General features: G+C 48.0%; 1 protein-coding gene across 14 annotated transcripts in view; it reads right to left on the reverse strand.

Moving 5' to 3' along the window:
- SRRM1 (serine and arginine repetitive matrix 1) overlaps window positions 1–27,898 on the reverse strand; it is a 98,226-nt gene that overhangs the window by 22,781 nt on the left and 47,547 nt on the right. For 11 of the 14 annotated variants that reach the window (XM_069756925.1, XM_069756928.1, XM_069756927.1 and 8 more), the window contains 4 exons: window positions 25,278–25,466; window positions 25,055–25,174; window positions 16,565–16,836; window positions 15,485–15,565 (listed from right to left, as the gene is read on the reverse strand). In XM_069756925.1, the coding sequence (XP_069613026.1) occupies window positions 15,485–15,565; window positions 16,565–16,836; window positions 25,055–25,174; window positions 25,278–25,466 (662 nt within the window). The remainder of the gene's footprint in view (window positions 1–15,484; window positions 15,566–16,564; window positions 16,837–25,054; window positions 25,175–25,277; window positions 25,467–27,898) is intronic. The other 3 variants (XM_069756926.1, XM_069756929.1, XM_069756923.1) reach the window with 1 other exon arrangement.

Here is a 27,898-nt window from a genome sequence, read left to right on the forward strand (position 1 = left end):
AGTTTAGATGGCGGTGCAGGCATCTGTTTTTTCCTTTCAGTTAGGAAATGCCGGATCTGCAAATATTTGTAAAAATCCCTTTGAGGAACATTGTATTTATCTCTCAATGATGTAAAAGTAATTAATTCCTCCCCCTCATACAAGTTCCCAATTGAGGTGGTTTTGGGTAAATTCCAATTTTTAAGTTTGAGGTCCTCTCTATAGGAGCTTTGAGGAATGTGGTTTGTATAAGGCCTAATTTATTAGTCAGCACTCTCCATAGCTCCAGAGCCGCGTCTATTGTTGGGGACATTTTTAGGTTTCTATTAGGGACTTTAGTTTGATGTGCATGGTAAAAAGCTGAGACATTGGAGGTTCTCATCAAATGTTTTTCAATTGCTATCCAGTGCCGATCATCATCATTATTCCACATGAATCGTAACTGTTCGAATAATGCGGCCCTGTAGTACCGGACCACTGAGGGGCACCCCAGGCCACCCTTACTCATAGGGATGTAAAGCGTGTCCGCTTGGACTCTGGGTTTTCTCTCTTGCCAAATGTATTTTAAAAACATTGCTTGAATCTCTTTTAATATTTTCATTGGGAATATGATGGGGAGATTGCGGAACAAATACAGTATTTGTGGGAGAATGAACATTTTTACCGATGCAATCCTGCCCAGCCACGATAGTTCGTGTTTCTTCATACGTAACATGTCAGTTTGGATTTTCTTCCTTAGAGACTCATAATTCAGTGATAGCATTTTATCTGCCGAGAGTGTCAGCCGAATACTCAAATACTCAATGTGGTCATTTTCCCACTTAAAAGGGTACTTATTCTCAAAGCTTTTGGGGTGTTTTGTGAGAGGGGTCAGGTTTAATACCTGGCATTTAGACACGTTCAGCTTATAATATGATATTTTAGTATATGAATCGATTACTTGCATTGCTGCCGGTAATGATTCTGTCGGGTTTGTTAACGCTAGAATGATGTCGTCAGCAAATAAGCCTATTTTGTGTTCCGTTTTATTCACCTGAATTCCTGATATCATCGAGTGTGATCTAATTTTCTGCGCTAGAGGCTCAATCACCAAAGCGAATATAAGGGGTGATAGCGGACACCCCTGTCTCGTCCCGTTAGTAATAGTAAACCTGTCCGACATCATTCCAGAGACAGAAACCGATGCTGATGGGTGAGAATATAGCAGAGTGATTGCTTTAGCAATATTACCCGTAAATCCGAATCTGGCCAGAACCTCAAACAGGTATCCCCAATGCACCCGATCGAACGCCTTCTCCGCGTCCAGGGATAGGAGCAGAGAAGGCGTCCGGTCGCTCCCCGCCACATGGATGAGGTCAATCATTCGTCTGGTGCCGTCCAATGTCTGTCTAGATTTGATAAATCCAACCTGGTCTCTGTGCACCAGGGAAGGGATTACATCGGAGAGTCTATTTGCTAAGATTTTGGAGTACAGCTTGAGGTCAGTATTTAGTAGGGATATTGGCCTGAAATTACTTGGATGATCGGGAGTTTTTCCTGGCTTGGGAAGAGGGACTATAGTCGCTTGTAACATTTCTTCTCGTATTTTGCCTGTTTCAAATATATTTTGGAAGACTAATAATAGATGTGGGGACAATATTTGGTTGAATAACTTCAAGTATTCATTAGTTATACCATCCGGTCCTGGGGATTTATTATTTTTTGTTGCCTGAATGGTTTGTTGGATTTCTTTTTGGCTTATAGGTTGATTTATTGCCATCAATTTATCCTCTGGGATTTGGGGTAAAGATATGCTATTCAGGAAATTATTAATTAGCTCAGCATTGGGTTGTGGGATAAGGTTATCGGTCTTGAGATTATAGAGTGAGGAGTAATATCTTGCGAAAGTATTCGCAATTTCTTTAGGGTTGTATATTTTGTTCTTTTGATCATCTTGTATGTGAGCTATTTTTTGCTTTGTTAATCTCGCTTTAATCTTATTGGCAAGTATTTTACTCGCCTTATTCCCCTGCCAATAATATTTAGCTTTATTCCTCCTCAAATTATGCTCATATTTATATTGGAATAGCTGATATAGTTCGTATCTTGCCTTTTGTAGTTTCCTATATACCGTGGGTGATGGGCTATGTTTATGGATGTTTTCCATTGTTGCTATATTTTTATTGAGCTCTTCTATTTGTCGCATTCTCAATTTTTTGTGTTGCGCTGCTATCTGTATTAGCCGCCCTCTTATATGTGGAGAATTTTTTTTAAAAAGTTCTCAGTCTTTTTCATTCAGTCTGTGAAAATCTGCCTGCACTCTGATGTCATTTTCCATGGATCCATAGACATGAATGGGCAAGTGCCATTTGATTATTGCAAAAGCATACTGCGTTTTTTTTTTCCTCTGTCTGAGGCGAAAAAAAGAAAAAAAAAAAGAGACATGTGCACAGCCCCATAGAATAACATGGGAACGAGTGATAGCTGTCAAAACGACGGACAGCACTTGTCCAAGTTACAGACTCATCTGCATGAGTTCGCAAGGTGTTACCAGTCTTTGATTATATGGAGTCTTGCTGCAAACTCTTCCTGATACAACAGGAAATATGAGTTAAAAAAAAATCTAAGTGATGTGTGAAAACTGGAAGATTACCAGTTTTACTATTTTCAGAAATCAAGATGTGGAAATAAAAAAAAAAACACTATAGCCATTTTTTGTATATATACACAGAAAACAAAAGTGATTTAAACAATAGGTCAATTTGTGTTAACAGTTTACCTTTAACAGTGTCACGACTTTTGACAAGTATGTACATCAAAAGTTGTGTCCCCGATTTTGATGCCGGCTTGCACGCGGAGCCCACATCTTTCCCTGTATATGATGGCTAATCTAATCACCCATCATGTGACTATCAGCGCCACATGCCAGAGGGGGTGCGTTGTTCCACGCTCCCATTGGCATGCCAGTCACGTGATCGTGGAGCGCCCACAGGGCTCTGTTAAAGGATCCCCATGCCTGTCACTACGATCCTCCTGTAAAAGCCAGCCAGTGGCTGGTGTTCATAAGAGACTGTGATCCCAGCTTCATGTCTCCTAAGAGGACTACTAAATACAGTAAAAAGTGTTGAAATAGGGATTTTTGTGTACTCACAGTAAAATCCTTTTCTCTGAGCCACCAATTATTGGGGGACACAGACCATGGGTGTATGCTGCTGCCACCAGGAGGCTGACACTAAGTATTACAAAGAAAGTTAGCTCCTCCTCTGCATGATACACCCTCGTGCTGGCTCCCAGAGAACAAAAGCAGTAGGAGATCAATAACAACATATAAAAAGAGTATAACCTGTCAAATTACAGAACAAGCACAAAGCTATTAACAGGGTGAGTGCTGTGTCCCCCAATGATTCGCTCGGAGAAAAGGATTTTGTGGTGAGTACACAAAAATCCCTATTTCTCCTTCGCTTCATTGGGGGACACAGACCATGGGACTTCCCAAAGTAGTCCCTAGGTGGGGACAACATAACAGATCAGGCCCTGCGTAACCGCTACCTAAGCGTGCGCTACCGCAGCCTGCAGAGTCCGCCTGCCCAGACTCACACATGCAGAAGTCTGGGTGTGAAAATTATAGTGTTTCAAGAATGCGTGGGGACTGGACGAAACTGCAACCTTGAAGGCGTGCTCTGCCGATGCCTGGTGCCTAATGGCCCATGAAACCTCAATCGACAGAGTGGAGTGTGCCCCGATCCCCGCTGGGATAGGCTGACCTATGACGCAGAAGGACTCCTGGATGTTGGAACGAATTCACCTGTCTATCATAGCCGATAAAGCGGCTACACCCTTCCTGTAACCATCACAAGGCCCGAATAAAGCGTCCGACCTTCGGGAGGATGCCGTCCTCTATACGTACCTTCTCAGAGCTCTCACCTTTTGGCAGCGAAGGTCAGGTACGGCCTGAGGACAACATTCCCTTGACTGAAGGAAAAGCATCTGAAAGGATAGAGTGGCTAGCTCCGAAAAACTCGCCAGAATGACATGACCGCCGCGCAAAAAAAAAAGAGACCTTCCATGACAGTAAAGTCAGCTACATCATGAAGCGGATGAAAAAGGAGTCTCCTATAAGACCCCTAGGACCAGTTAAGGTCCCAAAGATCTAGCGGTATGCGATAGGGAAATACCGATAAGGCCAAAATCTAGACTTTCAGCAAGCTGAGCGCCCAGCTTGAACCCAGATTGTTTTGAGACTAAAAATAGGGAAGGCGTCAGAGATCCCTGCCCCAAGCAAAATGCGTAGAGGCGGGCTTACAAGCACTAGTCGCTGATGTTGTGAGAGTCCCGCCTGGGTCAGAATCCAAGATTCAACGCCCAAGATGAGAACAACGGGACCTCTGGGATCTGGCGACAAAACGGTCCCTGGAGAGCAGATCTGGACGATCCGACAATTGCCAGAGAAAGACAGCGACAAATTGTACTAGGTCCGCAAACAACACCTGACGTGGTCAGTCCGGATCGCCCAGGAACATTGTGACCCTTTCCGCTTCTTAAAGACTCTCGGAAATAGCGGAAGAGGGGAACCGGAACTGGCACCACAGAAGAACCAGAGCATGCACTGCGATGGCTTTTGGATCTAGAGACCGAGCTTCGAACTCAAGTAACTTGGCATTCAGTCTGAATGCCATCTGATCTACATCTGGAGTTCTCTAGCGAAGGCAGATCTGTTGGAAGACTTCCAGAAGAAGTTCCCACCCGCCAGAGGCAAGACCCTGGCGGCTGAGGAAGTCTGCCACTCAGTTTTCTTGCACTGCCGAGATCACCGAGTGATTGATCTCTGCCCATCGGAGAATGTGAGCGGCCTCGGCCATGGCTCAAACTCAAAAATATTTCCCGGATCCGTGCTTTCCTTGACCGCAACACTGCAAAAACGCTAGTGCATGCCCTTATCTCCCGCCTCGACTACTGCAACCTCCTACTCTCTGGACTCCCCTCTAGCACTCTGGCACCACTCCAATCCATCCTACACTCTGCTGCCCGACTAATCCACCTGTCCCCCCGCTATTCCCCAGCCTCTCCCCTGTGTCAAGCCCTTCACTGGCTTCCTATCGCCCAGAGACTCCAGTTCAAAACCCTCACACTGACATACAAAGCCATCCACAACCTGTCTCCTCCATACATCTGTGACATGGTCTCCCGGTACCTACCTACACGCGACCTCCGATCCTCCCAAGACCTTCTCCCCTCTCATCTCTTCTTCCCATAACCGCATCCAAGACTTCTCCCGTGCTTCCCCCATACTCTGGAACTCTCTACCCCAACACATCAGACTTGCGCCTACCATAGAAACCTTCAAAAAGAACCTGAAGACTCATCTCTTCCGACAAGCCTACAGCCTGCAGTGATCCTCAACCTACTGAACAGCCGCACAGCCAGCTCTTCCCTCTCCTAGTGTATCCTCACCCACCCCCTGCAGACTGTGAGCCCTCGCGGGCAGGGTCCTCCCTCCTTATGTACTCGTGTGCCTTGTTATCTGCTCATGTTTAATGTAATTGTCTATATTTGCCCCGTATTCACATGTAAAGCGCCATGGAATAAATGGCGCTATAAAAATGTATAATAATAATAATAATGGCCGCCCAACTGCGGATACCCCCTCGATGATTGATGTAAGCCGTGGCACTATCCGATTGAATTCGCATTGGGTGACCGGCAAGAAGACAGCAGAACTGCTATAGGGCTAGCCGTATCATTTGAATCTCCAGAAAAAAAATTGATCGGGAGTTCCCGCATTGACTGACGGCTTTGAGCAGTGTGGTCATGCTCCCCAGTCCAGAAGACTGGAATCGATAGTTCCTACTAACCGCTAAACTACCGGAAGAAAGGATCTCCCCTGGTTGAGGGAGGAACTCAGAGACCATCATCTGGGAGCCTGTCAGACCCACAGAACAAAGTGGAGTGAAGGTGACTGCTTCCATTGCTGCCACCATGTTTCCCAGAACCCTCATAGCAAATGGAATGAGGGGACGAGTGAAAAATTGCACAAGCTTCCTGTTGGAAGGCCAAGGCCTTGTATCACCAACCCTCTGGAAAAAAGGATATCTGCTGGCTGGAAATAGGGAAGACTTGCTAAAGTTTATCAGCCAGCCCAGACGGTAAAGGGTATCGCAAGTGATACAGACGGACTCAGTGCAGTCCTGGAAGGACAGTCCCTTTAGAAAATCATCCAGATAGGGCAGGTCGACAACGCCCCGAGAGTGTGAGATGGACATGACGATCGCCATGACCCTTAAGAACACTCTGGGATCGGTAGCAAGGCCTAAAGGCCAAGTCGTGAACAGATAATGCTGTACCTGAATGGCGATGTGCAGGAATTTTTGGCAAGGGGAAAAAAAAATAAAAAAAATCAGGAAGTGGAGGTAAGCATCCCGAATGTCGGTGGATGCCAGCAACTCAACCTTTTTCCATTGAGGTAATGACCGAACAGAAGGACTCCATCCGAAAATGGTGGGCCTTGACAAACTTGTTAGAAGTTTGAGGTCGAGGATTGGTCTTACTTTTCCCAACCTATTATTTGGAACTTAGATCCCTGAGATCTAGCCTGTCTAGGACAACCCTTCCACTGCTAGTTGGGTCGATAGGAAACTTGCGACCCTTGTTCCTGTGTGGGGAACGCCCTGATTGGGAAGAAGTAGTGGGCCTGCCTGAATTGGTTCCAACTTCTCACCGAATAACCGACCACTCTGGTAAGAGTGAGTTCAGACTTTTTTTGGATGCAGAGTCCGCTTTCCATCATCGGCCATAATGCCCTTCTAAATGTAATGGCATTTGCTGCTGACAGCGCTGCGCAACTAGGCCTGTTTAAAGAGGTGTGGATCATATAGTCTCCCGCTCAAGAGATTTGATTGACCAGCTGTACTGCCTCCAGGAGGCTACTGTTCTGAATCAAAGTAGTTAAGGTCCTCGACCTGGAGCCCATTGCTTTAGGTACCAATGCGGCGGCTAAGGAAGGGTGGAGCGCTGACCCGGAGGAACTGCCGGGTGGTAGAATGCGCAGCTGTATCCAGCAGGTCAGGTTAAACCAGGTTACACCTGGAGGTCACCAGGGTGTACTGTCTGGAGGCTTTTTCATCACATGTCATCAAATGGTATCGCTATATAGATGATATCCTTTTTCTCTGGACAGGCACCCTGGAAGAATGCCATCAGTTCGTCGATACTCTCAATCAGAACCCATGGAACATAAGATTGACGTCACACTTTTCACAGATGGAAGTGGAATTTCTTGATCTTAAGCTCTATCCTGGGGATGGGTACGTTCAAACCACGCTGTACCGCAAACCTACGGCTATTAATAGCCTTTTACATTTTTCAAGTTTTCACCCACAGCACTTGAAGAAAGGCATCCCAAAGGGACAGTTTTATCGGATAAGGCGTAACTGCAGTACTCAGGAGGATTTCCGAAGGCATTCACAGGACTTGACTCAACGGTTTAAAAATCGAGGCTATCCTAGAAAGGTAATCGCGAATGCATACAGCACGGCAAAAGAGGTTGATAGAGGAAGCCTATTGCAACCCCAACAAAAAACTGCCCCAAGACCATTAGGGGTCATTACCACATTCAACAACCAGTGGCAGGAGGTTCGTGGGATACTTACAAAGTACTGGGGGATCCTTTGTAGTGAACCTAAACTAAAACCACACATATCTGAACGGCCAAGCCTGATAGCGAGAAGACCAAAAAATCTGAAAGACTGTTTGAGTCACAGCCACTTTAAACGCCAGGTAACTAGGCTGAACAGAGGAATTAGGCTTACTGGCACATTTCCTTGTGGCAATTGTAGTATATGCCCGTTTATTGGCAGTAATGAAATGTTCTTCTCATCTCTTTCCCCCTCATTACAGATGGCTGTGAAAACGTATTTCAACTGCAAATCACGTAATTTGGTCTATGCCCTCATCTGCCCATGCCCAAAGACATATGTTGGCCAAACAACACAGGAGTTAAAAAGAAGAATACAACAACATCTTTCAACTATAACAACGGCAAAGAAGGACTTGGAAAAGGGCAAAACATTGTCCTCTGTGGCATCGCACTTTCTGTCGACACATAATTCACAGAGCAGAGGAATTAAGATCGTGGGCCTGGAATCTGTTCAACCAGACATCAGAGGTGGAGACATCACGCTCGAACTGCTCAGACGAGAGTCTAAATGGATTTTCAATTTGAATAGTCAAACCCCATTTGGACTTAATGAAGATCTATTGTTCACAGGGTTTTATAAACAATCTTGAAACCGTATTCCATAGGTTTTGGGTTTGAATAAGCAATTGAAGCCCTTTTGTCTGAGACTATGCTCAAGCGTATATGTACAGGATTGAAAGAAGGCCTGAGCAGGTTCATGATAAGCTTGTAATCTTACCTCCCTGTTTACCAGGTCTTGATCTCTGCATGAACAGTATGATCTTCTTAAGGGTGGTATGAGGTAACTGACCAAATGTCTGCGTGAACAGCATAGTATTCAAACCCCCCCCCCCCACACACCCTCCCACCCCCAGCTACATTTGCACCTGCCATGATATGAGTGTTCTATATCCTCCATGAGATATGGGGACATTGGGGCCTGCATATTGGTAGTTGGTGGCTGGTTTTGGTAATAAACCTAGGTTCTCTAAAAAAATGCGCCTTTGAACTGTTCTGTGGTAACTATGGTGTCTATAATCCCATGGCTTTGATAGTGAAGTCTAATATGTGGCTCTGGAGTCAATCTCCTCTGATGTTACTTCTTGGTTGGAGTCTCGGTCTGTCCACTCTCGGAGACATTTGACCCTCAAAAAATCCCTTTGTAATTTGAGAATAGCAGTATCCAGTGCTTACGGACATCCAATTTGGCTCGCCGTGATCCGTTTGTATTATGAACATTACCTCTATGTACACATATTTATCTCTACTGTATTGACGGTCCTTTCCCCGTTTCAATATATGCTGGATAATTGGTATCCCCACTGTATGAAGGTTGACCCCTAAGTAGTGGAGATTTACATGGGTTCCTGAGGATTCTTACTACACTGTATACCATATCAGTGATACTAATGTCCATGTTTATTTAATTTCAATGATCAGGGCTTGTAACGTGAGGATTTTCTTTATGTGTTCGTGCCGTTTTAATGTAGCGGAGGCTGTGCTTACCTATATGTACAGTGTTTGGTTGTCCGTATTGGGCACGCACTAAGCGTTTATGGCAAGTGTATCAGGGGTATGATGCTATAAAGTGGGGAGCGACCACCAGGCGTGTGTACACCAATGAGCTCACTAATGTTCATGAGTGATATTCAGTGCGTGTTGCACTGATGGTATTGGGGTCCATGGCTAAATAACCCCAACTAATATGGGGGTCAAATGGGGTGAAACCCCATAGGCACACGCATTACTGAAATCTTAAGGAGGTTGTATCCACTTAAATTTGCCCCTTTTGTGCGCCTATGAGGAATCTTGGCATTTGTATTGAGGGTGTGATGATAAAAGATGGTAGTTATCCTCTTCTGCATATGCGCTCTGATGGGTCCACTGACTGCTGCACGGTTTAATTATCACCTTGCAAAAACACGTTATAATCAGTATGACGTTTAACAGGGAGAGCTTTTTTTTTTTTTTTTTGTTTAATATTCCTGTGCCGCCAGTATGTAGTGGTGTGATTCACACTGAAGCGATAAGGTGCGGCAAGACATATTGGTATAGACTCTGCAGGTGCTGCTGTGCTCCTCAGTTTCTGTATACATCTGGTGACTATGGTAACAGGACTGAAAGTGTGACGACACACAGCAGGAGGAATCTCCTGACGTGTGCACACTGGTTAATCCAGGGATTGCAGTATTTACATGGTGCTATGGCAACCACTCCAAGGGCATGGTGACGAAGGTAGGAGGAGGGGGGGAGCCCTCCAGGCTCACATGTTTGCTTAGCTCACTAAGCACCGCCTCTGGAATCACTGGGTGATGGAACACATGCCGGCCTCTGGTAAGCAGCACAGCTGCAACTGCTTAAATTGCAATTACTCGATTAGATAAGGACGCAGGATCTCCATAGGAGCTACCCCTGACGAAGCCACTGGTGTGGCGACACGCGTAGGGTCTCTGCTCCTCCTGTTGATACCCCCCTTGGCTATGTACAGAGCTTGAACAGCTCCTGGGTTTGCATACTGGTTTCTTGTTATTGGTGATCTGAATCCTCACTCCTCAGCAGATCTTTTTATTTCCCTTACTATGGGAGCTTTTGCAACTTAATGGCACAGGTTATATACCACGTTAGACTAGACCAGTGGAAGCGCTACACAACTAACGTTGCATTATATACAACTCTATACCTTAATGGAGTAGACCTACATGCTATATGTGTGGTTTGGGATCAATCTGATTCACTGTGTATGCTTTATTAAGCTTTTGTCTATGTCTTATGTTATTGCAAAAAGGTTTTTTTTTTTTTTTTTTTTTTTTTTTGCATATCTGCTTATTTGTGTTACATAGGTAATCCTGCTGGTGTGAGGTATTCAGACTGGTGCATTATATATCATGGTCACAACTATACTTCTTAGGTTGTGTTGCTTTACCCTATATTCCAATAGTGCTGTTCATGCAGACATCTTACACTGTACTATATATTATTATTAGCCATTACAGTGTGTTTGGGGAGGGATCGCATCTAGGAGGAGGGTTCTATTATGGGCCATTTGTTCATGTTTCTAGGTCCTATGTGTGACCAATTTTAAATGCTTTTAATTGTGTGCTCCATGTGGTTGTTTCCTATGTCCATGAGTGTTATTCTAATAAAATTTGTAATTTTCATATTTAATCCATTGCCTTGGGTGATCCCCTTTTATGGTCTATTTCTTGTGTTGTTTTTTCATGGCTTAGTATAGTATAGACCAGGTTGGATCCCCGTTTCCTATGTGGTGCCCCCGCTCTAGTTATTAACTAGACGATATCGCTAGCGATCCGTGACGTTGCAGCGTCCTGGCTAGCGATATCGTCCAGTGTGACAGGCAGCAGCGATCAGGCCCCTGCTGGGAGATCGCTGGTCGGGGAAGAAAGTCCAGAACTTTATTTCGTCACTGGCTCTCCCGCTGACATCGCTGAATCGGTGTGTGTGACACCGATTCAGCGATGTCTTCGCTGGTAACCAGGGTAAACATCGGGTTACTAAGCGCAGGTACGCGCTTAGTAACCCGATGTTTACCCTGGTTACCATCGTTAAAGTAAAAAAACAAACACTACATACTTACCTACCGCTGTCTGTCCTCGGCGCTCTGCTTCTCTGCTCTGGCTGTGAGCGCCGGGCAGCCGGAAAGCAGAGCCGTGACGTCACCGCTCTGCTTTCCGGCCGCTGTGCTCACAGCCAGACCAGAGAAGCACAGCGCCGAGGACAGACAGCGGTAGGTAAGTATGTAGTGTTTGTTTTTTTACTTTAACGATGGTAACCAGGGTAAACATCAGGTTACTAAGCGCGGCCCTGCGCTTAGTAACCCGATGTTTACCCTGGTTACCGGCATCGTTGGTCGCTGGAGAGCTGTCTGTGTGACAGCTCTCCAGCGACCAAACAGCGACGCTGCAGCGATCCGGATCGTTGTCGGTATCGATGCAGCGTCGCTTAGTGTGACGGTACCTTTAGTGTTAGAGCAGTAGGAGAAGCAACCAAAAAACTCAACATATGTACCAATCCAACAACGAAGACACATAGACCAAATAATGGTGCGACATATGTACCAATCCAACAACGAAGGCACATAGACCAAATAATGGTATAAACAGTTAGGGAGGGTGCTGTGTCCCCCAGTGAAAGCTCACTACCAAAACAAATATGTAGTCAAGTAAATAAGGCAGCACACTGCAGCGCTAAAACATGCAAACAAGAAACACGAAAATTGAACTGCATTACTGCACTAGAAATATGAAAAATGAGAGCGTTTAGCGCATAAAAATTGCCAATTTTATGTGTACCTGGTAGCCACTTTACGGCATCTCTCTTATACCAGGTCCTAAACTTGCCTTTCCTCGCTGAGAATAAACATCTCCATCTGAATGGGTACCTGTGAAACCTCTTCTTAGACTAAAATTCTCTCTCTCTATGGAGGGGTAACCTCATATTCAGAGTCGTTCGGGTTGTCTGGGGAAGGGGACCGGGACGCAGAGGTCGCCGACGCTGAAAAACCAGCTGGCCCGTGGTCAGGGGAAGAAACATGGGCCCGTTTTCTGGAACCCCGAGAAGGAGGAGATAGCGTGCGCCCCCTGCTGGTGGACGGATCCGTACCGTCGCCCGTATCCACCGCGGACTGACCTGAGGGGGGGCCCTGGAGGGAATCAACCGCCCTGACTAGAAAATCCATAGATCGTGACAGAGAAGCTGCCCACTCAGGGAGACTAGGCTCCACAGGGTCGGCGGCATCGGTGGCGGCATCGGCGGGAGGCGGCTGCGCAGGGGCCAGGACACAATACGCACACAAAGGGCTAGTGTGAGCTCGGGGCAGGGCCGCATTGCAAGTGGCACATACAAAATACTGTGTGCTTGTTTCCCTTTTTAGTCTCCTTGGATTGAGACATAGTGTCTTTGGAGACAGAGCGGGCAGTGTACGCAGGGAAGGGGTTAAGCTTTCTTGAAGCAGCTTACCCACGATCCTGTGCCTGTGTCCCCGGGAATTAGCCGTGGCGGTTCTGGAGAGCTGTGGACGCGTGGGCTCCTTGCAGGGAGGTAGAGCAATATGACCCCCGAGATCTGCAGGGCGCCTCTCGTCCCAGACGAGAAGCGCCGAAATAGGGGGCGGGGTTACGGCCGTGGGAGGGATCTGCCCATTGCGGCCTACTCCGGCTGAAAAGCCAGGGACTAAATTTTTGGCCTGCCCGGCGATGTGCGGCGGTGGCCGCAAGGAGTGCTGCATACCACTGCGGCCTACTCCGGCTGAAAAGCCGGGGACTAAATTTCTGGCCTGCCCGGCGGCGGCCGCGACGGAGCGCTGCTTACCACCGCTGACCATGGCTGACGGCGCCTCTCCCCAGGGACCCGGACCGCATCGCTGCCGCAGAGTGGGGGCGCAGGGAGATTGTATACTCACAGCGTCGCAGGACCTCCTGTCCTGTGAGGGTGCGCACTCAATCCATGCACCCTGGATGGGGGATGGAGAGGCCCCTGATGCGTCCTCATCCCCAAAAAGGGGTTTGTCTTGGGGCTTTGTGGATCTTCCTCTGTCGTGCCCCGGAGAGGTACATGAGAGCAGGGCTCTATGTGCTCGCTGCAGGGAGAGGGGTAGTGGGGGGAAATCGGGACCAAGGATGGAACCGTTGTCCCAGCAATAATTTGCCCCAGCAAAATTTGCCACAGACGTCGCAGGAGAGGGACGGGGAGGTATACTCGCCATGCTTGCCTGTTGTTGGTTCGGGGGAGAGCGGGCCCTATAAAAAAAGGACCCGTCGCCCCCTTCACTCCGTTGGGTAAAATTAAAATCAAGAATTAAAATAAAAATTAAAATAAAAAACAAGAAAGTTGGGGTCTGAAAACAGACCCAAGTGCCTCCTACAGACACTAAGCAAGAACTGGTGAAATTGTAGCCAGTGAAGGGGTGTATACTGCAGAGGAGGAGTTAATCTTTTGTTTACTTAGTGTCCTCCTAGTGGCAGCAGCATAACACCCATGGTCCTGTGTCCCCCAATGAGGCGTAGGAGAAATATACTGATATTGCTGTCTGTACCGATATACTTTTGCTCAAATATGTGAAAACGAATCAGTACCACTGATGATCACTATAATGTACTAGCAAAAATAAAGATATGGGGTGCAATAATATAAATTATTATATTTCATCATGAAGACCACGGTCAAGCAGTGGTCTTCATGATGAAATGCTGAGCCATCATTAGCATTCACATAGAGCCCATCATCGATGCTGGACTCTATGTGAATGCTAATGATGGCTGAGCATTTCATCATGAAGACCACTGCTTGACCGTCCTATCCCCTCATGATTTCCTTTTGTTGGAATGAAATGCGTAGGGAGGTGGTCCTGAAGAACAAGAATGGTCTATGGAATCATGTATCGATTTGTTGGATTGTTTGACTGACTGAATGGCAGGGTGCATCCTCCATGTTGCATCTTTACCAATTGGTGAGATTGTTCCAATCCAAAACCGACACTGAGGACGTGTCCATTGCACTCCAATGGGGAAAAGAAGGGGGCAAAACTCCCCTATAAATATAAACCTATAAATTCCGGAGAGCATAATGCCCCATACCAATAATGCGTGACGTAATCATTTTCGATATAAAACCAATACATTTTATTCACAAGAATACAAAACACATAAAACAACAAGTGTTGAGGATAAGGTGCATGACTACAAAGGACACCAACACGGGTATGCACACATTAAACAAAGTACAGGTGCAAAGAGCAACACCGTATAAGGCATATAATAAATAACATCAGGCTAGTAAAGGTGCATAAAGTGTGTGCACACATACAGGGTGGAGGCGGGGGACAAAGGTTTAAGTAAAACCAGTAACCCTATCGTAGGAATAAACCCTGTCCACACTGACACCCACCCATATTGCAACCTGGGGAAGCTCTAAAACGCGAAACGCGCGTGGGGGCTATCATTAGGACACCTTACATAGGGGACTGCAAACATGGGTAAGCATTACGCTTGGTCTGTGGCTCAGTCTTACTGTAGTATTTTGTTTGGGCAGGTTGCAATATGGGTGGGTGTCAGTGTGGACAGGGTTTATTCCTACGATAGGGTTACTGGTTTTACATAAACCTTTGTCCCCCGCCTCCACCCTGTATGTGTGCACACACTTTATGCACCTTTACCAGCCTGATGTTATTTATTATATGCCTTATACGGTGTTGCTCTTTGCACCTGTACTTTGTTTAATGTGTGCATACCTGTGTTGGTGTCCTTTGTAGTCATGCACCTTATCCTCAACACTTGTTGTTTTATGTGTTAGTATTTTTGTGAATAAAATTAATTGGTTTTATATCGAAACTGATTACGTCACGCATTATTGGTATAGGGCATTATGCTCTCTGGAATTTATAGGTTTATACCATTTAATACATATCTGCGTACTTGTACTGACCTGGAAAATCATATTGCCAGGTCAGTTTTACCATATAGTGAATATGGTAAATGAAAACCAGTGTAATTGCACTTTTTTATTTTTGCAATTTCAACACACTTGGAATCTTTTCCCCGCTTTCTAGTGAATCACATGATAAAATTAGATAAATAAATTTAAAATGTTATGGCACTTGGAAGAAGGATGATTAAAAGAAACACCTGGGGTTGAAAGGGTTAAAGTGGACCTGAAACATCTACCTTGGCATGGCCACTGAACTCAGTGAAGGGAATAGATACAGCGGTGATGTGCACTGTCAACGTGGATGCAGTTAAGTGACACCTCTTGGCTAATCAGAACCAGTATTTAATATTGAGCTCATGTGTAATGCTATAGATGATTTGAGTCACACTAAACAAATGTATCATGACCTACCAGACTCCGATATTTCCCTTTTGCGTGGTTTTGGGGGAGGTGAAGGAGATTTCCGCTTCTCCACCATTTTGTGTTTTGAGGCTGTAATAAAATACAACAAAAGCTTAATGTAAATTAGGATAGCAAAAAAACTTCATCCACAGAACACAAAAGATTACAGACGTTCTATTAAAGGGAACCTGTCACCCCGTTTTTTGAGATTGAGATATAAATACTGTTAAATAGGGCCTGTGCTGTGCGTTACTATGGTGTATGTAGTGTACCCTGATTCCCCATGTATGCCGAGAAATACATTACCAAAGTCGGCGTTTTCGCCTGTCAATCAGGCTGGTCTGGTCAGGTGGGCGTGTTCACAGCGTTCTTTTCTTCCCCAGGTTTCCGTTGGTGGCGTAGTGGTGTGCGCATGTCCAAGGTCCGGATTCCCTGTGCCCACGTGAAGACACAGCGTGCGATCTGCGCTGTCATTCCTTTCATCGGTGCGGGCGGCCATCTTCCTGTGGCCGCGCGTGCGCAGATGTAGTGCTCTGCTGCACGGGGCTTCAGGAAAATGGCCGCGGGATGCCGCGCGTGCGCAGAAGAGATCGCGGGGCCATTTTCCCAAAGCCGAGTTTGCATCTCGGCTTTGGGAAAATGGCCGCCGCGATCTCTTCTGCGCACGCGCGGCATCCCGCGGCCATTTTCCTGAAGCCCCGTGCAGCAGAGCACTACATCTGCGCACGCGCGGCCACAGGAAGATGGCCGCCCGCACCGATGAAAGGAATGACAGCGCAGATCGCGCGCTGTGTCTTCACGTGGGCACAGGGAATCCGGACCTTGGACATGCGCACACCACTACGCCACCAACGGAAACCTGGGGAAGAAAAGAACGCTGTGAACACGCCCACCTGACCAGACCAGCCTGATTGACAGGCGAAAACGCCGACTTTGGTAATGTATTTCTCGGCATACATGGGGAATCAGGGTACACTACATACACCATAGTAACGCACAGCACAGGCCCTATTTAACAGTATTTATATCTCAATCTCAAAAAACGGGGTGACAGGTTCCCTTTAACAATGGCAATAGTTTGTGATTTACCTGAAGTACGAGCAGGTGAAATAGAACCTCTAGTTTTCCTTGTACGCGATAACTGCTGTGGTGAGGGAGACCGCCTTTTCTGTGGTGGGCTTGGAGGTGGAGACTGTCTGAAACGTCTCCTTGGAGGACTAGCAGATGGAGAGGAGCGGCGTGGCTTGCGTGGGGGGCTGGAGGAAATTCTTTTGGGTTGCTTCTTGGGAGGTGGCGGCGGTGATCGGGACGAGGAAGATGAACTACTACTTCCAGATAAAGATGCTGAAGAACGCCTCCTACTGAATGTTTGAGAAAAAAAGACAATATTTTAAACCAAAATAAAAAGCTAGCAAAGAATATACATCATTAGCTCATATATCATCTGATGCAGAACTCAAGTCTTAAGGTACCTTCACACATAACGATATCGTTAACGATATCGTTGCTTTTTGTGACGTAGCAACGATATCGTTAAGGAAATCGTTATGTGTGACAGCGACCAACGATCAGGCCCCTGCTGGGAGATCGTTTGTCGCTGAACAAAGTCCAGAACTTTATTTCGTCGCTGGATCTCCCGTGGACATCGCTGGATCGGCGTGTGTGACACCGATCCAGCGATGTCTTCACTGGTAACCAGGGTAAACATCGGGTAACTAAGCGCAGGACCGCGCTTAGTAACCCGATGTTTACCCTGGTTACCAGCGTAAAAGTAATAAAAAAACAAACACTACATACTTACCTACCGCTGTCTGTCCCCGGCGCTGTGCTCTGCACTCCTCCTGCACTGGCTGTGAGCGTCGGTCAGCCGGAAAGCAGAGCGGTGAAGTCACCGCTCTGCTTTCCGGCCGCTGTGCTCACAGCCAGTACAGGAGGAGTGCAGAGAAGCAGAGCGCCGGGGACAGACAGCGGTAGGTAAGTATGTAGTGTTTTTTTTTTACTTTTGCGCTGGTAACCAGGGTAAACATCGGGTTACTAAGCGCGGCCGTGCGCTTAGTAACCCGATGTTTACCCTGGTTACCCAGGGACTTCGGGATCGTTGGTCGCTGGAGAGCTGTCTCTCCAGCGACCAAACAGCGACGCTGCAGCGATCCGGATCGTTGTCGGTATCGCTGCAGCGTCGCTTAATGTGAAGGGGCCTTCATACTAACATTATCCCCTTAGTGATCAGGCATACATAGGCCTTAATGGTCATGGTAATGGGTTTTTTTTTCACTTCAGCAGCCTTTTTTTTCCCCATTGACATGGCTGTTTGACATTTTCTTTTACGAGAGACAAATTGTCAAAATGTAAATATTTTTTGGGGGGTTGCAATGCAAATATAATAAAAAGAAAAAACTAATTCTGTTTTTTTTTCTGCTCATGCTTCAGACAAATTCTTGAATGATTTCTTCAGATTGTTAATGTTGAGTGAATACCTAATGTCTGCAGTGGAAGGTGTCACTGACAGATCTGAGCTGGGTGTGCTAGGATCCAGCAACCCTGCTATGCGGGCAGAAGCAGTTCTTCTGTCCACTTCATAGCGCTCACCGAGTGCTATGTAACAGGCAAATAAAAAGAGGATTTTTGGTACTCACCGTTTGGTACTCTTTCTTGGAGCCTTCTTTGGGGGACACAGGTAACCATGGGTGTATGCTGCTGTCACTAGGAGGCTGAAACTATGCAAATGAAGTAACTCCTCCCCGGCAGTATACACCCTCCGACAGGCACCAGGCAACTCAGTTGGTGCAAAAGCAGTAGTAGGAACAGGTAATATAAAACTCAACCTATGTACCAACCCACAACAACGGCCCGTTGGCCAACACGGTACAACTTCAAGGGAGGGTGCTGTGTCCCCCAATGAAGGCTCCAAGAAAGATTTTACGGTAAGAACCAAAAATCCCTCTTTCTTTCTCGCCTCATTGGGGGACACAGGTAACCATGGGACGTCCAAAAGCAGTCCCTAGGGCGTGATATTCTGCAGAAAAAGAGGAGTTAGGTCAGCCGGTGAGAAACCGCCGCCTGCAGTATCCTCCTACCCAGGCTCCTGTCTGCAGAAGCCTGAGTATACCTTGTAGAATTTGACAAAGGTGTGAATGGATGACCACGTTGCGGCCTTGCAAACCTGCGAGGCCGAAGCTTGGTGACGAACTGCCCAGGAAGCTCCCACAGCCCGGGTAGAGTGAGCCTTCACCCCCGAAGGAGGCAGTTTGTCTTGGACACGGTATGCCTCCAGAACCGCCGAACGGATCCAATGAGCAATTGTGGACTTGGAGGCGGGGAGTCCCTTTCACCGCCCTTCCGAGACGATGAACAGAGGATCGGCCTGACGAAAAGAGGCTGTTCTGGAGAGATAAATCCAGATAGCCCTGACCACATCCAACTTGTGAAGAGATTTCTCCAAGGGATGAACCGGGGAGGGGCACAGGGAAGGGAGGACAATGTCCTCATTGATGTGAAAAGCCGAAACTACCTTTGGTAGGAAAGAAGGAACCAGACGAAGAACCACCTTGTCCTGATGCAGGACTAGAAAGGGAGAACAACAGGATAATGCCGCCAGCTCCAACACTCTTCTAATGGAGGTGATGGCGACCAAAAAGGCTACCTTCCAGGATAGAAGCGAGAAGGAAATGTCCTGAATCGGTTCAAAGGGCGAACGCTGGAGGGCGTCTAACACGAGGTTGAGATCCCAAGGCTCGACAGGAGGACGATAAGGGGGAGCTATATGAGCGACCCCCTGGATGAAGGTCCTCACCTGAGGCAGGGAGGCCAGGTCTCTTTGAAAAAGAATGGACAGAGCGGAAATCTGACCCTTCAAGGTGCTAAGGGAAAGACCTGAATCTAAACCCGCTTGAAGGAAACTGAGAAGGGATGGAAGAGAAAAGGTCATAGGAAACAGATTGTTGTCCTGACACCACCAGAAAAAGGCCTTCCAACATCTGTGGTAAATACGTGAGGAAGCCTGTTTTCTTGCTCTTATCAGAGTCTGGATGACGCTATGAGAAAAACTTGCATCCTTCAGGACCGCGGCCTCAATGGCCATATTGCTAAATTCAGAGACCCGAGAATTCGGGTGGAAGAGGGGCCCCTGCGAAAGAAGGTCCGGACGATCCGGAAGCCTCCACGGAACGTCCGATAGCAAGTTCACTAGCTCCGCATACGAGGCCCTGCGAGGCCAATCTGGAGCTACCAAGAGTACGGGGACCCCTTCTGTCTTGATCTTTTTTACGACCCTTGGGATCAAGGGGAGGGGTGGGAACAGATAGGGCATCTGGAACTGGGTCCACGAGATCACGAGAGCGTCGCATCCGACGGCCAGCGGATCCCGAGATCTGGAGAGGTACTGGGGAACCTTGTGGTTTGCCCGGGAGGCCATCAAGTCGACGTCTGGGATGCCCCACCGCTGGCAAATCTGGCTTGAGATTGCGGGAAGAAGAGACCATTCACCCACCACGATGCCCTGGCGACTTAGAAAGTCGGCTTCCCAATTGTCCACCCCTGGGATGTGGACGGCTGACAGAGGGAACGTGACCCTCCGGCCAACGCAGAATTGTTGCCACTTCCGTCATGACTTGTCTGCTACGAGTCCCTCCCTGATGGTTTATGTAAGCCACGGCTGTGACGTTGTTCGACTGAATGCGGACCGGTTTCCCTGAAAGGAGAGACTCCCAGCGGATGAGGGCTAGGAAGATGGCTCAGATTTCCAAGAGGTTGATAGGGAGGCACGCCTCCTGAGCAGTCCATCGGCCCTGGGCCGTGAGGTGGAGAAAAACCGCTCCCCAACCTTGGAGGCTAGTGTCGGTGGTGATAACCTGCCAGCGGGTAGGGAGAAATGACCTTCCGCGCAGAATGGAGGTGGACAGCGTCCACCAAGAGAGAGACTGTTTCACCCTGGGAGAGAGGCAAAACGGGCGATCCAGGGAAAGTGGGTTCCTGTCCCAGGCAGACAGAAGGGCCAGCTGGAGGGGACGAGAGTGGAACTGGGCATAGGGAACCACTTCGATAGAAGCGACCATTTTCCCCAGAACCCTCATGGCGAGGCGGAGAGACAGATGATTCGGGCTCTTTAGTGCTCTGACACCCTGACGAAGGGAAAGGAACTTCTCCTTGGGGAGAAAGACCTGAACCTGAGAGGTGTCGAATTCTATGCCCAGGAACTCCAGACGCCGCGTTGGAATCAAGGAAGACTTCTGGTAATTGATTATCCAGCCGAGGCGAAGAAGCACGTCCAGAGTAAGCTGGAGGCTTTGGCTGCCATCCCGACGGGATGGACCCTTGATCAAGAGGTCATCGAGGTATGGAATTACCAGAATCCCCTTTGAACGTAGAATGGCCATGACAGCTGCCCTGACCTTCGTAAAGACCCTGGGCGCAGATGGCAGACCGAAAGGGAGTGCCGTGAATTGATAATGATGTTCTTGGATCGCAAACCGGAGGAATCTCTGATGCCGTACGCAAATAGGAACGTGAAGGTACGCATCTCGGATGTCCACGGAACACAGAAACTCTCCCGGTTCCATGGACGCAACCACGGAGCGTAGAGATTCCATCCTGAAGCGCCGAATCCGGAGATGGCGGTTCAACTGCTTGAGATCCAAAATTGGACGGAGAGAGCCCTCATTTTTTGGAACCACGAACAGGTTTGAATAAAAACCCGAAAATCGCTCGCAATAAGGCATCAGAACTACGACTCCTGAGGCGAGGAGCGAATCGACGGCCTGGAGAAGCCCTGGGAGATGAGAGGGCTGTTTGAGAGGACGAGAGAGCAGGAAACGACTTCCTGGGGGCGAAGAAAATTCTATTTTGTAGCCTGACGTGACGATCTCCCTGACCCAGGCGTCGTCGACTACCGATAGCCAAACCTCTGAGAACAGAAGAAGCTGGCCTCCCACCCTGGAGGGATTTCCAGGTGGGGGCGACCCGTCATTTATTAGATCCAGATGGTTTTGCGGGGTGGCTCTTAGCTCTCCAGCGCGGTGGAGGCCTGAAAGATGGCTTCCTTCGGTCCCCTTGTGAGGAAGAACGGTCCTGGTTGGGGTTTCCTGTGGAGGCAAAGGACCGAAAGGGACGAAAGGACTGAGGGCCCCTCCTGTTGAAGGAACGTTTACGCTTGGACTGGGGTAAGGAGGTACTCTTACCACCCGTAGCGTCCGAGATCACTTGATCCAGCTGCGTGCCGAAGAGTCTAGAACCCTGGAAGGGCAGACGAGTGAGGGGTTTTATTTTGGTTTTTTTTAGAAGCGGGGTCAGCGTTCCACGCTTTTAGCCAAAGAATCCGGTGAATGGCCACAATGTTGCTGTTAGCCCTGGTGGAGCAGGCCGCCGCAACAAGGGAGGCATTCATGAGGTATTTACCCGCGAGAAATTTGATCCGCCAAATCAGACAGTTCCTCAGCAGGAGCAGAGGCCAAAATGCCCCTGCACAAGGTTTTGGCCCAGGCTGACACAGCCTTGGCTACCCAGGACGAGGCAAAACTAGGGCAGAGGGAGGCTCCGGAAGCCTCAAATGCCGATATTGCTAATGCCCGATTTGTCTGTCCGTGGGGTCCTTAAGGGTAGCCGCGTCCGGGATAGACAGAACCGTCAGAGGATAGCCTGCACACAGGCGGGTCGACCTTGGGAGACTCGGACTATTTGGAGACAAGGTCGGAGGGAAAAGGGTATAATATGTCTAGTCGTTTCCTGCCCGGGAAACGCTTACCAGGGTTTTCCCAGTGTGTAGAGGTAGTGTTGTCGAACTCCCTGTGATTAGGAAAAACCCTAGAGGGACGTTTAATCCGTTTAAACGCAACAGAGACGTCCTGAGAGCTTGCCTCATCCTCCTTAAGTTCAAGCGTCTGAATAATAGCTGAAATAAGGCTATTGACCATCTCCTGTGTTCCGGAAGTCTGATCTGCATCAGAGTCAGATTCCGAGGATAGGTCAGACCAGACGTCCGCCTGCGAGGAGGGGGAACTGGCAGATAGGGGAATACCGGTGTGGTCCAGGGAACTGGAAAAGGATCTAGATAAGGCCCTTTTTCTGTCTCTTTTGTCCGTTCTGCCTCTGTGAGGGACTTGGACAGGTGCGATCGAATCGGCCTGTGAGGTGTTCGTGGCACTGGTGGCATTAGAGAAAAGCTGGATACGTTCAAGTGCCTGGACCAGTGACTGACACACCTTAGTCAGGTCAGACACTGATTGAGACATTGCAACAGCCCACTCCAGGGGAGGGGGGGTGCACTCATCCCGAGACCTAGGAGCTTCCTGAGGGGCTGACATGATGGGAGGAACGCAGGACTGACGAAGCCACTGAGTGTGGCGACACGCGTCGGGTCAGCGTACCCCCTGTCTCCACTCCCCAGGTGGTCCTTTGTGTGTCCAGCAGCCCCTGGCTTTACTTTATATGCCGTGATTGAGCTTTGGTCATCTAGCCCCAGAGGCTCTGGTAACTGTGTGTATGCCTCTTCAGCATGGGAGTTTCTGCAGCTTTGGCACATTGAGTCTCGTACCTACTCTGCTAATAGATATATTAGTCTTTGAACCTGATTGTGCCCTCAGCTGGGCTGGCTATCTACATCTCTATATGTATCTTTATTTATTTCTATGGCAATTGGGGTTCATGTCTAGATGACATTTTTTCATGTGTTTATACCATGGATATTGCCTTCATTATAACATGGTGCATTTAGGCAATGTGGATCTCCTTACAAGTCATTGTGACACATGCTGAATGTGCTAGCTATATGACTATATGTACTTACCATTTAGCTCTCTTTAATCAATATCTTCAATATTTCTTTGTATGATAAAATAAGGTGCTGTTCACATAGACATCACACTCGGTAATAGTAAGGATTTTCCTTATATTTGTGATCTATTGATACTGGGGAGTTGGCTCATACAGGGGGATGGCTCCATTTTGGGCCTAAGTGTACCATGTATAGGTCACATGGATGACCAATGTTTTAAATGTTTTTAATGTGTGCTCTATGTGGTTTTCTGTGTCCGTCTATACACTTTTGAATAAAATTTGCTCTTTTTACTTGATCCGTGCCTCCGGTGATCCCCGATTTTTGCTCTATTTCTTTCTCTTCTTTTTTGAAATGGTTCATATCATATAGACCTGGTTGGATCCCTTGGTATCTGTGGTGCCCCCTCTCTTTTCTTATCAAGCAGAAAGGAGAAGGCTGACCTGAGGCCCACTTTTTCGTACAGTGAGCGCAGGCGTAATGGATGGCTGTAGTGGCAAAGGCCGGAGTGGGGTCGGACATAGGTAGAGATATTACCTTGTCCAGGTGCGGAGAAGTACTGCCGGGAGGAGTAAAGCCCGAAACAGCAGTAGCGCTGAGCCTGCTGACAGGACAGCGACAGCGGTAACCGCAGGAGTCTGTGCCTGTGTTCCCCTGAGATCCCTCTGGCCCACACGGTGAGGAGACGCTGACAGGGAGCAGGAAGTCGGCTGAAGAGCGCAGAAACAGCGCGACGCTGTGGGCGTGCACAAGCGCCGAAGGGAGAAGCAGAAGAAACGTCCCCGAGAGCGCTGAACTCCTGGCTGCGGTAATGCAGGGCGCTGCAAGGGGGCGTGTAAGCCGGGCGCCGAATGAAGGAGAAGGGGGAAAAAATGGCGGGCGCATGCGCCCGCAGGTTTGAATTAAAGGGAGGGAAAAGAAAAATGCCTGTGTGCGGCGATAGCGCATCCCAACGCCAGAACAAGGAGTACTGCAGCCCACTCCCCTATTAAACAGAGGCCCTGGTAAGGTCTGAGGAGATCGCTTGCAGGGCGGGAGGGGGTATCGTCCTGTACATGTTGCTTGAAGATTCCCTACCTGGAGTTGAGGAACACATCAGGATCCCTTGTAGAGTAGAGGGTCCTGGAAGAAGTCCTCCTTCCCGCGCCACGAACTTCGGCGCAGAAGACTGCGTCGACCCCTAAACAGGGGGAGAGGGTCACTGGAAGTGACCACCGTCTTCCTCTCAGCCCTCTCCGAAGAGAGGGATGAGGAGGGGAAACGGACAGGACTGGCCACCGAGGAAAAGTCACCCTGAACACCGGAATGGGTGACAGGGGACAAAGTCCTGCCCAGCCGGTCCGAGAGGGTGCAATGTGGGTGATACCACACTGCTCTCTCGGTCGCTCAAAGGGGGGAAAACAGGGTGAGAAAAACTGCACCCTGTTTCCCTGAAGAGAAGTATCTAAAAAAGAAAGGGGAAAAGGTTAATAAAACACAACAAATCCCTGTAAAAGAAATGCGGATCTGGCGTTAGATCCAGGTCCGCCTCCTACAGACATTAAGCAAAAACTGAGTTGCCTGGTGCCTGTCGGAGGGTGTATACTGCCGGGGAGGAGTTACTTCTTTATTTGCATAGTGTCAGCCTCCTAGTGACAGCAGCATACACCCATGGTTACCTGTGTCCCCCAATGAGGCGAGAAAGAAAAGATGGAAGCAGTGAGAACAGATTCCATCTTTTCATAAGGTTCCAATAGCTAGTGAACATTACAGGAGCTTTAACCCTGCACTGTAAATTATAGGAGTAACAAATAACAGTATCAAATAGTTACCGTCTAACTGGACTTCTGCTTCTCTTGTGTCTAGGTGGGGGAGGCATTCGGCGAGGAGGGCTTCGCCTTCGAGGAGACGGCCTACGACGGGGACTAGGTCGCCTTCTTGGGCTGTAGGACCTATTATATAATTAATGCATCAAGAGCCACATAATAAATATCCTATTGGCAAACCAAAACGTAAAGAATTGAAAAAAAAGGAATATAAAAAAATGAATTCTACCTGGATCTTGAACGATGACGTCTTCGTGGTCTAAAATGGGAAGGGGAACGAGATTTGGACTTGGATTTTGAACGTGTACGAGATCTGTGACGATGTCTCTCTTTCTCTTTCATTTTCCGTGAATTTGGTTCTGGCGATGCATCCTTGGTATCTGGTGCAGAATCAGGTTTGGAGACCTTAACTATGTCACTGGAAGAGAAGAAAGTTTTCAATACAGATCTTTAGGAGGGAAGAGAAATAGAGAGAGAAAAAAAAAGAAGAGCTAAATCGGGGGTCTCTATGGTTCGCGTGCCATATTACTTGCGTCACAATTGCATCAGTGTGAAGAGGCCCGGTGATAATCCTGTCAAATACACCAACTTGTAAAGAACATAAAAATTAGCACTAATTTAAAAGACCCATATCTCTGGAACTGTACGGCTGATATAAAAATAAACAACAAATGCCATACATAGGGGAGGAGTGGGAATAGTAAATAAAAATGGCCACTTTTGACCTGGTGGTAAATGTGGCCTTAAAGGGACACTGTCACCTGAATTTGGAGGGAACAATCTTCAGCCATGGAGGCGGGGGTTTTTGGTTTTTGATTCACCCTTTCCTTACCCGATGGCTGCATGCTGGCTGCAATATTGGATTGAAGTTCATTCTCTGTCCTCCATAGTACACGCCTGCGCAAGGCAAAATGTCCTTGTGCAGGCATGTACTACGGAGGACAGAGAATGAACTTCAATCCAATATTGCAGCCAGCATGCAGCCAGCGGGTAAGGAAAGGGTGAATCAAAAACCCCAAAACCCCGCCTCCATGGCTGAAGATTGTTCCCTCCAAATTCAGGTGACAGTGTCCCTTTAAGCAAGTTTCCCTGTGTCACTTGGGATGTGGGATAAAAAGTTCTCATTCTTCTTATTAAAAGACTTACCGTATATACTCGAGTATAAGCCGAGATTTTCAGCCCAAAATTTTGGGCTGAAAGTGCCCCTCTCGGCTTATAATCGAGTCAAGGTGGGTGGCAGGGTCTGCGGGTGAGGGGGTGAGGGCGCTGAGGCATACTTACCTGCTTCCAGCGATCCTGGCGCTCCCCCTGCCGTCCCACGGTCTTCGGTGCTGCAGTTCTTCCACTGTTCAGCGGTCACGTGGGACCGCTTATTAGAGAAATGAATAAGCGGCTCCACCTCCCATAGGGGTGGAGCCACATTCATTTCTCTAATCAGCGGTGCCGGTGACCGCTGATAGAGGAAGAAGCTGCGGCACCGAAGACCAGCTGTGCGGGAGAAGGAGCCGGACACCGGGACCAGGTAAGTATCGCATATTCACCTATCCCCGTTCCAGCCGCCGGGCGTCGCTCCATCTTCCTGGCGTCTCTCCGCTCTGACTGTGCAGGTCAGAGGGCGCGATCATGCATATAGTGTGCGCGGCGCCCTCTGCCTGATCAGTCAGAGCGGAGAGACGCCGGGACCGGACGCTGGGAGCTGCAAGCAAGAAAGGCGAGTATGGCATTTTTTTTTTATTATTGCAGCAGCAGCAGCGGCACAGATTTATGTGGAGCATCTATGGGGAAATATGAACGGTGCAGAGCACTATGTGGCACAGCTATGGGGAAATGTGAACGGTGCAGAGCACTATATGGCAGAGCTATGAGGCAATATGAACGGTGCAGAGCACTATATGGCAGAGCTATGGGGAAATATGAACGGTGCAGAGCACTATATGGCACAGCTATGGGGAAATATGAACGGTGCAGAGCACTATATGGCAGAGCTATGGGGCAATATGAACGGTGCAGAGCACTATATGGCACAGCTATGGGGAAATATGAACGGTGCAGAGCACTATATGGCAAGGCTATGGGGCAATATGAACGGTGCAGAGCACTATATGGCAGAGCTATGGGGCAATATGAACGGTGCAGAGCACTATATGGCAGAGCTATGGGGCAATATGAACGGTGCAGAGCCCTATATGGCACAGCTATGGGGAAATATGAACGGTGCAGAGCACTATATGGCAGAGCTATGGGGCAATATGAACGGTGCAGAGCACTATATGGCAGAGCTATGGGGAAATATGAACGGTGCAGAGCACTATATGGCACAGCTATGGGGCAATAATGAACGGTGCAGAGCACTATATGGCACAGCTATGGGGCAAGAATGATCTATTTTTATTTTTGAAATTCACCGGTAAGTGCTGCATTTCCACCCTAGGCTTATACTCGAGTCAATAAGTTTTCCCAGTTTTTTGTGGCAAAATTAGGGGGGTCGGCTTATACTCTAGTATATACGGTATATGGGAGTGGATCTTCTGAACTCAAGTTAATGATGCCTAATTTTTCCTTCAGTGTTGGATGGTGATCAGGAATGCTACACAAGGTCAAGTCCAGTTAGGCTCAGTTACTGCAGTCTACCTCAAATACTTCAAAATCTACCTCCCATCACGAGGGACTCCCGCTGCTACTCTTTACACTGCAGAGCCACTCATTTAGAATAACTATTGCTGTGACAAGCACATCAACACCAGGAATCATTACAGAGTGTCATTATGTTATTGCAGAAATTATAGTAAAATTGAAAACTAAATATTAAATTGAATCCCTGGTGAACTCCTTTATTTTTTGACAGATATC

Source organism: Ranitomeya imitator, chromosome 3 (assembly GCF_032444005.1).
Source record: "Ranitomeya imitator isolate aRanImi1 chromosome 3, aRanImi1.pri, whole genome shotgun sequence".
In the NCBI taxonomy this organism is placed as follows: Eukaryota; Metazoa; Chordata; class Amphibia; order Anura; family Dendrobatidae; genus Ranitomeya; species Ranitomeya imitator.